The sequence below is a fragment of the Staurois parvus genome, unplaced genomic scaffold (genome assembly GCF_062004578.1).
Source record: "Staurois parvus isolate SC_StPar_1 unplaced genomic scaffold, SC_StPar_1.0 ptg000114l, whole genome shotgun sequence".
NCBI classification, from domain to species: Eukaryota; Metazoa; Chordata; class Amphibia; order Anura; family Ranidae; genus Staurois; species Staurois parvus.
The window spans coordinates 4,532,835-4,547,915 of record NW_028317910.1 but is presented as its reverse complement, the minus strand read 5'-3'; the positions used below and the strand labels follow the sequence as shown (position 1 = coordinate 4,547,915).

The window sequence follows — 15,081 nt, the reverse complement described above, 5'->3', positions numbered from 1 at the left end:
AAAGTGACAGTGACTTTCCTAGGGCAGGGCTCACAGCTTAGTTCTAGTTGGGAGATTGGAGGTGTTGAGTGTAACTGGCAGGCTGGTACCAGGCGGGTGCCAAAAACAGCCTCGGCTTCCACTCTTGGCTGCTGGGATTTGGCAGCAGATCCTTCTCTGTACACGCCTGCCAGTTACTGATAACACTTGTGGGGTGGTGAGGTGTGCACAGTGTGCTGTTGTGTGTCTCAGCTGTGAAATGAAATCACCGCCATTACTCCAGTATCCAGCAGAGGGTGCTAATGGGAGCAGATACTGGAGACGTGGAGTTGTACTTGGAGAATTAGAGTTACTAATGCTGCTGCTAATACCATTGTTTTCCAGAATTATCAATGTACAGCTGCTGCAGTGCTAATGTGCGTTGCTGCCATTGCTGAATCTTAAAGTGTATACAGCTAGACATATACACTATATTGCCAAAAGTATCAGGATGCCTGCCTTTACACGCACATGAACGTTAATGGAATCCCAGTCTTAGTCCATAGGGTTCAATATTGAGTTGGTCCACCCTTTACAGCTATAACAGCTTCAACTGTTCTGGGAAGGCTGTCCACAAGGTTTAGGAGTGTGTCTATGGGAATGTTTGACCATTCTTCCAGAAGCCCATTTCTGAGGTCAGGCACTGATGTCAGATGAGAAGGCCTGGCTCACAGTCTCCGCTCTAATTCATCCCAAAGGTGTTCTATCGGGTTGAGGTCAGGACTCTGTGCAGGCCAGTCAAGTTCCTCCACCCCAAACTTGCTCCTCCATGTCTTTATGGACCTTGCTTTGTGCACTGGTATGCACTCATGTTGGAACAGGAAGGGACCATCCCCAAACTGTTTCCACAAAGTTGGGAGCATGAAATTGTCCAAAATGTCTTGGTATGCTGACGCCTTAAGAGTTCCCTTCACTGGAACTAAGGGGCCAAGCCCAACCCCTGAAAAACAACCCCACACCATAATCCTCCCTCCTCCAAACTTTACACTTGGCACAATGCAGTCAGGCAAGTACAGTTCTCTTGGCAACCACCAAACCCAGACACGTCTATCGGATTGCCAGACCGAGAAGCATGATTTGTCACTCCAGAGAACATGTCTCCACTACTCTAGAGTCCAGTGGCAGCGTGCTTTACACCACTGCATCTGATTCTTTGCATTGCACTTGGTGATGTAAGGCTTGGATGCAGCTGCTCTGCCATGGAAACCCATTCCATGAAGCTCTCTACGCTCTGTTGTTGTGCTAATCTGAAGGCCACATGAAGTTTGGAGGTCTTTAGCTATTGACTCTGCAGACAGTTGGTGCTTCAGCATGCACTGACCCCGCTCTGTCATCTTACGTGGCCTACCACTTCATGGCTGAGTTGCTGTTGTTCCCAGTTGCTTCCACTTTGTTATAACACTAACAGTTGACTGTGGAATATTTAGTAGCAAGGAAATTTCACGGATGGACTTATTGCACAGGTGGAAACCTATCACGGTACCACGCTTGAATTCACTGAGCTCCTGAGAGCGCCCCATTCTTTCACAAATGTTTGTAGAAGCAGTCTGCATGCCTAGGTGCTTGATTTTATACACCTGTGGTCATGGAGGTGATTGGAACACCTGAATCCAATGATTTGGAGAGGGGGTCCCAATACTTTTGGCAATATAGTGTATGTTTGGTAATATGTCTAGCTGAATAGAGTTTTGTAGGCAAATTGTTGTAAAGTTTCTTGCTTAGGAATCCTGCCAGTAACAGCACTTCCTGTAGCAATCAGAAACCGCTAGGCTGCTGCCTTGCAATTAGCAGCAGTGTTGTCAGCCTCAGTGTGCACTCCTCAGTTGGTCATTCTGACAGACCTGATAAGGCAGCCCAGCTGCCACTTGAAGAAGAGCACACAGCAGGCTGACAGTGTTGCTGCAAATTGTGTGGCTTCGCATTATCAGCCTATTACAGGAAGTCCTGTTATTGGAAGGACATACAGGTAAGAAACTTTGCAACAGACTGGCAGAAAATAAGTGCTTAAGAAATCTGTATATTGTGAGGCATGATGTCAGCCATACTGAAAAATAGATGTTAGCTTCACATATTTAACGAGAAACTGCAACCAAAACAGGAACTGAAGGAAAGTCTCCCTAACAGTGACAGAAATTGCAAAAGAACCTGACAAATGTTTTAACACTTTCCGTTTTTTATTGGCATTTCTGTAATTGTTCTTTTGTTGTGGGCACTGTCACTGGAAGTGAGTGAAAGCTGTTAAGCAGGTACACAGACAGTAATTGATTTTTGATCATCAGAACAGGAAGTGAAATTTATCCAACGAGATACAATCCAACCAAACCAGAAGAATTGGGTTTTAAAAGGAGTTCTGGAAGGCAGTGACCCCCGGTTCACATCTATGTGGCCATGCGGGCCGCGTTTTGCGCGGGCACGAGAGCCCATTCATTTGAATGGACTCCCGTGCCCGTGACACGCAAGGAAGAAGTTCCTGCACTACTTTGGAAAACGCAGCCTGGACAGGAACCTCGGTTTCCAGTACGGTTGCATTTTCCAGTGCGGGTGGCGTGTCATTAGAAGTAATGGCACCTGCCCGTGGGTCCGCATTTCTCTGTGCGGGTGGTGCGGCTGCACGGATTTACCACCCACACAGATGTAAACCGGGGGTAAAGCTTGGTTCACACTGGAGTGTGCAAAATCTGGTGCAGCTGTGCATAGTAGCCAATCAGTTTCTAACTTCAGCTTGTTCAATTAAACTTTCACACAAAAAAAAACCTGAAAGCTGATTGGTTTCTCTGCAGAGCTGCACCAGATTTTGCCCTCTACAGTTATAGTAAATCAACCTCGCAGCGCAACGCAGGTATGTTTTCTTGTGCATTGCCAGATGATTCATTTTAAATGGGTTGCCTAACACAGCGAATGTTAACACGTGATAACGCATAAACAGGCAGCCATTTTCACTCAGAAGTAATATGTAGTTTTTAGGTGGAGTTTTCTGGGCTGAGTTACTACCACCACTAGCTTGAACTATTGAAGCTAGAGATCTATCATTGAGGATCAAAACACACTTCTGCTGTGGTGCCTTATGTGCATTACCATGTTTACAATGGCACCTTAATCGACTATGGCAATGCACATGCGTTACAGCATGCCACAATGGACACTGATACATTAATGTTCTGTGTGTCCTTTTTTTGGGGGGGGCATTTTGGTGCACTGCCTGTCCATTAATTTAAATGGGCTACCTTAACACAACACTTGTAATGCCGGAAAAAGCATTTTTAAACACACATGCGTTAACACAATGATCCAGGACTGAATGGGCTCTTAAATAAGGAGGTTACAGTGACAGGCCTTATAAATGGTTTTGAAAGGGAACTTTTAGTGTGTTTTCTGCACTGCACAATAGAGATACCAGTGTTAAAGTATAACTAAAGGCAACCTTTTGTTTTAGTTTTAAATAGACTGCAGAGGGATTTAAACACCTGTCAGGTTTATATTGCTGTCAGTGTCCCCGGTAAGGAGATTCCCCCTCTCTACTTGTCCTGCTTACCATTATCATTGAAAATGAAAGTAAAAGAAAATCCCTAATTTTGAGTTGTCCCCAGAAAAGTAATACAGTTCAAATCTTCCATTGGGGACCAGGGGTGTCTCCACGGAATTCCCTTAATTTGCAGGGATTTCCTATCACTTCCTATTTGGCTATGGGACAAGTGAATATCTGCAGTGGGAAAGAGATGGCAAAAAAACATCTGATGGAGTTATAACCCTCCTTTCTCTATCCAAAATGAAAAAAAACAACTTTTTACCTATAGTTATACATTAATGCTGGCAAGGCTACCATGTAAGGATGCTTCACTATGGATATATCGTCTATGGTTCTTTATATCTTAGGATCCCATTCTTATCTGAAGAACTTTGTTGGGATCATTGTAACTGGAGACCTCCAAGTCCCATATGAGTTAAGTTGTTGTAGAAGGGTACCATGACTGAAATGGCTACAATATCTTTTCTGTCTTCCAGTGAGAGCCACAGGAGGTGGAGGAGATCTCATGTCTGATCTATTTAATAAGCTGGCGATGAGGAGAAAAGGTGAGATTTCCTCATTTACTGGGTGCTCTGTGTGCAGCAGCATGTACACGAAAGTATATGTAAATCCAATCACCAGAACCTCATATCAACTTTAACACGTTATGGTGATTTTCAATATTTGTAAATCTGCAGTTTTCATTATAATCCCTGCTGCTCCTGCAATGAAGGTTGTTAGTTCAGGCATTCCTGGTATATGGTGATAATGCTTTGTCCCCGTCTCCCAATTGTGCTCTTGTGTTGTCACCCGGACTTCTGATGGAGACTACATTAAACAGTGGCTGTTTAACCCCTTCCCGCCAGCGCCTCCCGGCCCTTTAAGAGTTTCAGATGCCGGGAGGAGGGGTGGGTGGGCCGTGGTTTAGGGATCATGTGACCACCGTGATGCGTCGTCACAGTGGTCACATGATCGGGAAAGGTCCCAATCGAAAGAGCGGACCAGGACCTTTCCGAGAGTACCGCACGTGTGCTGGGAGCACGCAGGGCGCGTGCTCTCAGCACATATGTTTTTTGTTACATGAACACAAATGTGCGGCTGCTCAGCGTCTAGGCCCAGACACCGGGAGGCCACACATTTGTGTGCGGCCGGCATAAAGGGGTTAAAGAAACAATACACAGGCATCTAAGAGGCTGCTGGATGTCAGATGTAAGGGTGAAAAAATTGAACAGGATTTTATATAAACATAGTGAAGTAGTGAATTCCTACAGTGTTACAAACGTTTTAACATACTAAATGTCATCTAGTTGGGTTTACATTACAAAAAGGCTGGCTGAAGAGTACTGAATGGGCTATGAACAGCTATGCCCTCAGCAGGAAACCACATGGAACCAACTTATCAGCCTTTGGCTTTTTTTGGATCCACCAACCACTTCCTTAACTTATCAAAGGGGCATATACCATCTGTTTCCCTTTAAATCTATACATCATTTTAAGGTGTTTCGTGGTTCCCCCATCATTTAATGGCTGCAGATTTGACCCTTTGGCCCAGGCTGTTTTGTGGTTTGGCATTCATGACAGAACTCTGTAGAAGTGGGCATTGTCCCTGCAAAGCACTTTGGAGATACCTGCATGAATATGATCATCTGGGCTTATACCTGTTTGCAATGTAATACCTATGCTGTTGGGATGCTACTCTTTTAATATATAATCTCTTTTAAAAGTTTTGTTCAATAAATGTCTTTTTTTTTTTTTTTTTTTTTTTATACAATTTGGTGTGGTATCTTAACCTTCCTAGTGGTAATCCCAAGTGTGGCTCGGGGTTAATTTACAGTAAAAAAGTGGTAACCTCGAGCCACACTTGAGATTACACTGTAGTGCTTGTCCTGCGATCCCCCGATCCTTACCTTGTCCTGCGATCCCCCGATGTCCTCCGGCCATATCCTCCAGCCGATGTTGGCATCCGTTTTCCGAGTTCCTTTCCCTGCGAGCGTCGGGACGCAGGGGGGCCGAACCGGAGGGAGATTCCAAAAAGTAAAAACATGACATACACACAATACATTATAATCTGTTAGGATTACATTACTGTACCAAACCATGTCACCTCAGTTTTGTCCCTAGTGCTTTGTCCTGTGCCCTGCCTGCACTTTTACTGTTCTTTCTGCCTGGAAACTTGAGAACGTCCATGGCATCCAAAAAGCATCCCTTTAGGTCAAAATCGGTTTTAGACCAGCTAGAGAACAACGATAGTGAATTAGAACCACTTGCAGAATTGAGTGATAATGATTCGTGGGGAAATTCATCATCAGATGAAAGTGACGACGATTCTGCGACTGAGCTCAACAATGTGTGAACTTAGTGCTCTATTTCAAATTTCAGTGTTTTTGATTTGATTACATTATCGAATTACATTAATTATTTATTATATTATAATTTATGATTTCATGTTTCAAACTTTATCATACCCGGGATGTTTATTAGACGCAGGCCTACAATAGAAAACAAATTTCCATGCAAAACAATGTACCGCTTTGACATTCAAAAATATTGACATAATCAGACCGCCAGGGAGTTAAAAGTGCTAGTAGTGTGAGTTGGTTGGGTCTTCTTGGATTTTCAGTGTTTCTTTAAAAGGATGTGGTACCAGTAAAACCATATGGACATTGGGTCTGCTTGTTGCAGTCTCCTTCCCAATTTTCTTTTTTTATAGAGTTTACCCTTCTATCTTCATGTTGTGGGACAAGGGGGGGGGGGGGAATTGGGGCACTTGTCTGTTTTGATGCAGCAGAACTATTGCATTTTGCTGCATGTCACATTGAACATTCCATTTTTCCCTTATATGGCTGGTTCACATCTATGTTCTGTAGTTTATTATGAAAGACATGTGGGCCTATTCCCACTCCAATGTGTACATTACTATGCCTGCTGCATGTGGAATACTGCTAATCTAGTCTTAATCATAATTGTTGTAGCTGCCAGTCAAGACTCCAGTCCAGTGCTGACAGTTCTCACTATCAGTACTCCTGGCACTACAGCAGTCTCATCTGTGCAGTATAATCATGCACAGTGCTGTCTCGTCCCTGGGAGTCAGGCAATGTCTACCTCTGGCACAGGATAGCAGCGTTGGCTGCGCTCTGACAGGTACACTTTAGAGGATATATCTCTTTTATGTACATTTCTCATATGGTTGGCGAAGATGACTTACTTACAAACCAGACGCAGAGCCCTCCCTTCTTGCTTGGGCCTCTCTGTGCAGTCAGTCGAGGGCTGGAAGGCTAGGACTTGTGACAAGCTGCCACAATTCATTGCGTTACACTCGGCGCTCCAGGACTTTCCAGTCACGTCATGTCTGTTCATACAGCAAGCAAGAGGGGAAAAGGACACGGGGGGAACAATGTAAGACTGGAGGAGGGCAGCCGTCTACTATGGAAGATCATCTATGATAGACATGCTTCCAGGCTTTAGCACTGTTGAAGGTGGCACTATCACTGAAAAGGCTGCTGATAGAACTGTGGCTACAGCCTGTCCTGAATTTATAGACAGTTTCAGCTTCACAACTCTATTAAAGCAGATGTAAAACCCAAATGGATGATATTTAGTGTGCTCTGTGCACTTTTATTTTTTTTTTTGCACAAAGTTTGGAGTTTAATTTTTTTGAGGGGGGGACTGGAGCTCCTCTTTAAAGGTCAGCAGCTACAAATCTTGTAGCTGCTGACTTTTAATAGGACATTTACCTGTCCAGGGATCCACGTTGTCCTCAGCGAACTGAACCTTCAGTCAGTTTCGGGTTCCTGGAATCGGCATCTTAACTAAGGGAAACCGGCATTAAAACCTTGTGATTTCCTACTGCACAAGCGCAAGTTGCGCTGCACTGTGAATGGTCCCGCAGTCTTCTGGGACCTGTAATGTGTCCCAGAAGGAGGGGGGAAGGCAACATCTGATCAGATCGCCAAAGCACCCTCCCAAAAAGTGCTAATTGCTACAGAGGAGGGAGGAGGATGTAAACAAGCAGAACTTCCTCCTTTTGGGTGAAGTTCCACTTTAAGTGATACCCTTTACTGGTTTACTTATTTAAGGTGAAACATTCAGGACACAATCGATCCTTGCCTCAGGCTTTATGCAACTCGGAAAAACACATATTTATGCACAGGGAAAAGGAGGAACAATAGAACCATACACATTTCGGTAAGAAATTGAAAATCTCCCCAAAGAATTTAGTGCATAGCCAAGTAAAGCCTTCTCAAATCAGAAGGCATTTGCACATCTCATTCCATCACATATCCCAAAACTGATTATTCCTTATTCCAGAAAAGTGGGTAGAACTATGCAAAAAACTTCCCTGTCAGCCAGATGCACATCTGGAACATCTAGTGCATCGTGCAAATGTAGCCGAACCTTATGCTATATTATCCATCCATGTATTCCAAACGCCATACAGCTGTTCTAGGCTAATTGGCCATCATTCCTGCAATGTATGAAAACCATGGCTTTTTTTTTTTTTTTTTTTTGGAGTAGGGACCAAACAAGACAGTTTAACTATACAGGGTTACTGAACTGCACTGATGATGGCTAAAAAACTTGAAACAGCTGTGTGCAGTTTGAAGCAAATGACTCTAGAGTATTAGGTTACATTTGCACTATACGTCAACAGTTTTCTGGCTAAGGAGACATAAAGAAATTATTTGCATGACTTTTCCTGCTGTTCTGATATCGCGAAAATAAGAGGATTATTTCTCATATGTAATGGAATGAGACATGAATACTTTCGGTTTTGAAACCGCTTTACTGATGCTAAGGAGGAGCCATGAATTACAATCATTAATAGTGCAATCTTATTTCTTGACATTAACTAAAACCTTTAATAAAATACAACTATTATTCTTGACACACTTGAATAGTAATGAGTGTTGTAAATAGGCCATATCAATAGGAAGCAGAGTTTAGGAGTGTTACTAGCTGAATGACTGCAAGATAATCCTATGCTGGCAAGAGTTGGAAAGTAGAACTATAGGCCAAACCTTTTTTTTGTTTGTTTGGATAGAGCAGGTTTTTTTTCATCATCTGTGTCCCATTGCAAAGATGCCCCTTCATTTCCTGTCCCATAGCCAAACAGAAAGTGAGAGGAAATATGCAAATTAAGGGAATTCTGTTGGGACCTCCCTGGACACCAGAAGTAGTGTCCCCGTTCGAAGATTTCCCCTCTATTAGTTTTCTGGGGACAACCCACAATTTGGGACTTTTTTTTTACTTTCAATGACAATGGTAAACAGGATAAATAGAGAGGGTGGACGTCCTTAATGAGGGCACAGACCGCAATAAAAACTGACAGGTGTTCTAATTCCTATCCACCCCAAAAAAAAAAAACGTTTTGCCTTTAGTTGTTATTTAATATTTTAAATACTGCTATCCTGCTTTTTCCCATGTCAGTGCTGCTGATCTTTACCAGCCAGTTTTAGCCACTTCTAGTTTACATGCAGCGGTGGCTGCACATCATTGCTCTGGATCAGCTACCCAAAAGTGAAACAGTGGTCCATGCCTGCACAATGTCAGCACAGCCACCTGTAGTCTCCACTAGCATGTGACAGGGTTACAACGCAGGAGCACGTTGGGATTCAGGGACTACATTAAAGTGCTGGCTCATGCACTGTCATAAGGTGGCCATATTGCCATCCTATAACCCCCTGTTCACATCTATGCGGGTGGTGCTGCTGTGGATCCGCACGAAAATCTAATCTCTAAAGCTCTAATGGCACGCCGCCCGCACTGGGAAATGCAACCGCACTGGGAACCGAGGTTCCCATGCGGGCTGCGTTTTCCAAAGTAGTGCAGGGACTTCTTCCCTGCGTGTCACGGGCATGGGAGTCTATTCAAATGAATGGGCTCTCATGCCCGTGTAAAGCACGGCCACATAGGTGTGAACCGGGCGTAACAGGCAGGGCCTGAACCAGGATCTTAATGGCTTGATCATCTATCAGGGATTATTTTAATGAGATATGTGGACATCACATCTAGTCCCAGTACCATTTCCCCAACCCTACTGCCATTTCAGTAGAAATGACAGTATTTCTAAGCCACAAACCTTTGGATACATGTGCACAAATTTGAATTCCAATTCCTGTGGATGGATGTTTCTACCTCTCTGCCAAGTAGACCTGAATCAAGTAGGGCCGAAAAGGGCTCAGCAGCAGCAAGCCAACAGCTTTTCCCAGTTAATCCTGTATGGATTGTGTTGGCAGGATTCACTTGGTGGCCTCTTGCAATTCCTAAATGTGAACCTGTACTTGCACAAGAAGCCATTTTACCCAGAAAAATAGGAATTTGTACTCACTGTAAAATCTGTTGCCATGTGTGTCCATTGAGGGGCAAAAGTAGTCTTCAATTCTCCTGTAGGCAGCAGTTTTAATGGAAGGTTTGACACTGGCAAACAAAACACTGTAGGCCAGCCCAGTAAAACTCCTCTTACTCCACACATGCTTCAGTTTTGTAGCAAAGCAGTAGCAAGAGCATAAACACAGATGGGTGAGACCCATGTCCCTTAAATGACGGTCCTTTATAGTCCATCTCAAAAAGCTACATTAGTTTAACTGTTCATTCCTACCTACCCTTCAAGTTGCATTCTCTGTTCAGTGTCTGCTCCCCCTCTCTGCCATTCCCTCCATTGGTTGCCACTCAGCCCATGAATTAAATAAAAAATACAACTTACAAAGCCATCCACAACACGGCCCCCACCTACAGCTCCAACCTAGTCTCAAAATATCAACCAAATCGCACTCTTCATTCAACCCAAGACCTCCTGCTCTCTAGTTCCCTTGCCACCTCTTCCCATTCTTGCCTCCAGGACTGCTCCTGAGGCTCTCCCATCCTATGGAATTCCCTACCCCAATCTGTCCGACTATCTCCTACTCTTTCCACTTTTAGGCGATCCTTGAAAACGTTTCTCTTTAGAGAAGCCAATCCTGCCTCCACCTAAAAACTGTACATGTATTTTCTCCATCAGCTCACCCATCACAGTTGATACCTTTTGTATCACTTGACTCTCCCCTTTTAGATTGTAAGCTCTAACGAGCAGGGCCCTCTGATTCCTCCTGTATTCAATTGTATTGTAATTGTACAGTTTACTCTCGCATTGTAAAGCGCTGTGCAAACTGTTGGCGCTATATAAATCCTGTATAATAATTAAATAAATAAAAATCCAACAGGAAGAGCAGTACCCCTCATAAAGGGGGCTGGTCTATATTTTACTAGTTATAGACTACTTAGGCAGTGACCGATTTTTTTTTTTTTTTCAATAAAATTGCTCATTTATTTATTTCAGGTACTTACGGTATATAGCGCCGTCAATTTACGCAGCACTTTATATATATATTGTACATTAACATCTTTTGTTCATTCTCTACCTAGGTATTTCTGGAAAGGGGCCAGTTGGTGGAAATGCAGACTCTCCAGCAGGAGCTTTTGCCCGAATCTCAGACACCATCCCACCCATGCCCCCACCACAAGTGATGTCAGGGGATGGCGATGAAGATGAGTGGGAGTCCTAAAAGCAGTTTGCACGTTCTCACTGGTAGAACCAGCTCCTGGTGATTACATCCAGTACTAAGACTTGACCTGGGAACATAACCACCATTTCTTCTTCAGAAAACTATACCTTCGTACTAATCATTGGATTACATTTATTCTGATGCACCCAGAAGTGCTGAAGCCAGCTGTTGGTTTTGTAAAGACTTATCATATTAGGGAGGTAAAGAATAATATTTTTTTATAATCTGAAGCGTTAGCTATTAAAAACCGCAACAACCACCAGTGGTCTAGCAAACACTATTCTTTACTTGACTGCCTTCCAGAAATGTATAAAAATACTGTATTTCGTACATCAGTAGATGGAATAAATCTATGAAGTATATGTATTTACTGTGGTTTCCTTGCCAAGGAGGGTGGGTGCTTCTAGTGTTGGAAACCATGTAAACTGGACGTGAAACGCTAAGCATTATCTCTCAATGTGTCTTAGCGCTGAGAACCTCCTGCCTCTGCTTTACTTCTTTTTTCATTACTTTGAGAGCCATCATCCTAATCCCAGGCTGATGTAAATACTGCTCTGTTTACATTTGGGTGTCTGCAGTACACTTTTTTTTTTAGTCTGCACAGCCTGAGAAATTTAAGAATTTTTGCCTTTTATTTTCCTGTGATGTATTCCAAGAAAGAGATTTTAACCAATTGCAAAGCTTGACTCAGCCCCGCATAACCCCACTCACTCCTTGCACTGCTGTGTGGCTGAGTACTGAACAGGCTCTTCTCACTTCCTGAAAAAATATCCTGATGTCACCAGCTCCGCCTCTTACCCATCACTTGGCGTCTTCAGAGGGCATAATGCCTACAGTGCAACAGATTTGTGCACAATGACATTAATCTGTTTTATGCTAAAATAAAGTTGGGAGATTTAACAGAGAAACATTGTGATGGTTTAATCCTTTTTTTTTTTTTTTCTTTAAACACAAAATGCTGATTACATAAAGAGCCTTCTATACAGAAGAAATAACCTTTACTGTTGGAGAAGGGGAACTTGTGCTATTGTGGAGACCCATTACCAGACCAAGGAAGAAGGGGACAAGCAATGCCAGGAATTTTTAAGCCCCTTTAACCAGTTCAGGACCACCGGATAGCAGATTTACTTCTGCAGGACAGCTGTTCTGTGCAAAATCATGTGTATATATACAGTAGATCGAATACAGCACTACATCCTAAGAAGTGTGTGGAGTACAGCAGGGTGTAAGCGGAAACAGCAAAAATAAAGACATTATGCAATTGCTATTCTTTTTAATAAAAATAATGATGCCAAAGTGTTAAAGGGTTTTAATTTTAACAATGATGACCGTGAACATGCCCACCAAGAAAACCTCTTAAGAATGAAAGAGACTTAAACGGAGAAGGCTTTTAAAGGGCTGCCAGATAGACTTTCCAACCAAGGATGACATTGACTGAGGCCTGCACATCCACCTGGTAAACGGGTTCAAAAGACAAGGCGGCAGCTTCATAGACCTGAAAACCAAAGCCTGATGCTGAAGTGCCCATCTGTTATAATGTAATATGTGTTCTGTGAAAATTTTCTTGTGCATAAATCACCCATAGAGTGTTACAGTCCAATTGTGCATAAATCAGTCCCACGTGCAGACCAAATCTTCCATTGACTGAAATTCTCCTCCTCCTACCACAAGTGCCAGGAAAGATGTGCTCTCACCTTAAAATGAGGATCTGTATGTTATAGAGGTCATATAAAGCTTTTTTTTCCCCCCTTCCTGGGGTCCAGAATTTGCCAACAATATTCACTTCGAACTCCAGGCAAACAAAAAAAAAATACCACATAATGTATACCACGATCATTTACAGGTGTCAGTTTAGAGTTCACCATGAATTGTAGCATTATTATTATTATACAGGATTTATATAGCACCAATAGTCAGCACTTTACAATATAAAGGGAGACAATACAGCAACAATACAATTCAATACAAGAGGGATAGGAGGGCCCTGCTCCTCGCTTAGAATTATTGCTCACACTTTGATGTCCATGGTGAAACCTCACATGTGGCACAATTTGTGTTTAAATACATATGCGCATCCAAAGCTACATATTTGCATTGGGGTGCTTTTATTTAATTGTATTATTTTTTTTCTCTCTAACTTTATTGCTATCACAAGAGGGCTAACAAGCCTCACCATGTGATAGCATTGGCAGATGATAGGTCCTCTTTGTAAAGACACCCAGAGTCCAGCAAACCCCCAATACAGCGGGTATAATAAGTATTGAATACGTCACCATTTCTCTCAGTAAATAGACTTCTAAAGGTGCTATTGACATTACATTTTCAAGACGTCGGTAACAACCCATGCAATCAAATCTTGACGGTTCCATGGGCCTCTTCTATGAACTCTGATCTTTAGTTCTTTCCATAGATTTTCTTTTGGGCTCAAGTCAGGTGATTGGCTGGGCCATTCTAGCAGCTTTATTTTATTTCTTTGAAACCAATTGAGAGTTTCCCTGGCTTTGAGTTTGGGATCATTGTCTTGTACACCCTCATCATCATCCTGGTAGATGGCAGCAGGTTTTCATAAAGAATGTCTTTGTACATTTTTCCATTCATCCTCCCTTCAATGATATGAAGTTTGCCAGTACCGTATGTTGATAAACAGCCTCACACCCATGATGTTCCCATCTCCAAACTTCACTGTTGGGATGGTGTTTGTGGGGTGATGTGCAGTGCCATTTAACCTCCCAACATGGTGTGTATTACGGCATCTGAAGAGTTCCATTTTGGTCTCATCTGACCAGACTATATTCTTCCAGTATTTCACAGGCTTGTCTAAATGTTATGCAGCAAACTTTAAACTAGCTTCAACATGCTTTTTCTTCAGCAGTGGAGTCTGAGCGTGCATACAGGCCATGACAGTTGAGTGCATTACTTATTGTTTTCTTTGAAACAATTGTACCTGCTAATTCCAGGTCTTTCTGAAGCTCTCCACAAGTGGTTCTTGGCTCTTGGACAACTCTTCTGATAATTCTTTTCACTCTGTCAGAAATCTTGTGAGGAGCACCAGGTCGTGGCCGGTTTATGGTGAAATGATGTTCTTTCTACTTCCGGATTATGGGCCCAACAGTGCTCACTGAAACATTCAGAAGTTTAGAAATCAACAATAAGGTTGTGAAGGTCTTGAGAGAGCTCTTTGCTTTTACCCATCATGAGGTGTTTCGTGTGTGACACCTTGGTAATGAGAAACCTTTTAGACCATCAGCTAAGACTGAACCAGCTGATATTAATTTGCACTGACAAGGGGCAGGATTGCTTTCTAATTACTGATAGATTTCAGATGGTGTCTTGGCTTTCCATGCCTTTTTGCACCTCCGTTTCTTCATGTGTTCATTACTTTTTCCCTGGGTCATTCCATTTTCTTACACTTAACCTAATTTCTGAACTAATTTGTTTTGGTTTCTTTGTATGTATGGATTACATGGGTTGTTACCAACATGCGGTGAACATTTCATGTCAATAGTATCTTTAGAAATGTATTTACTGAAAAAAATGGTGACATGTCCAGTACTTATTTTACCCACTGTACATTCTCTGTAGTTAATAAAGCACAGATCATGCTCAACTGGCTGCTATCCTGGCTACAGTAGCCAGAGAATGACAGCTCTGAACCTGGACGTAACTTAATACATGTTATTTCCCGGTTCATTCGTTGCAGAGGGAGTCAGGGGTAGTGTATGTTCCCCGATCTCCTGATCAACATTTCACAAATTTAATGTGGTCCCCGGCTCTTCAAATAAATGAAGAAGTCTGGGAACCATTTCAGGTGCCGACAGCAAGAGGAAGGGGGGGCACAAATTTAGAGCCTCATTAAAGTGAACCACCCAGATCACTTACCCTAAAAGCCATTCACGGGCTGTAAAAATCCATAATGAAGCTCACAGCTGTGAGCTTGCTTTAACCCCTTGAATTCCGGGACATCTATTAACATAGCTTCGTAGACAAGGAGTTAAACACCAGTTCATTGTCTGCTGG

The 15,081-nt window shown here is 42.8% G+C and overlaps 1 protein-coding gene across 1 annotated transcript in view; it reads left to right on the top strand.

The window, feature by feature from the left end:
- The window catches only part of WASHC1 (WASH complex subunit 1), a 43,267-nt gene extending 31,295 nt beyond the window's left edge, over positions 1–11,972 (top strand). Inside the window, exons 10-11 of the mRNA XM_089671752.1 lie at positions 4,021–4,089; positions 10,925–11,972. Of these exons, the coding sequence (XP_089527878.1) occupies positions 4,021–4,089; positions 10,925–11,064 (209 nt within the window). The 3' untranslated portion in view covers positions 11,065–11,972. The remainder of the gene's footprint in view (positions 1–4,020; positions 4,090–10,924) is intronic.
- The last annotated feature ends 3,109 nt before the right edge of the window (positions 11,973–15,081 follow it).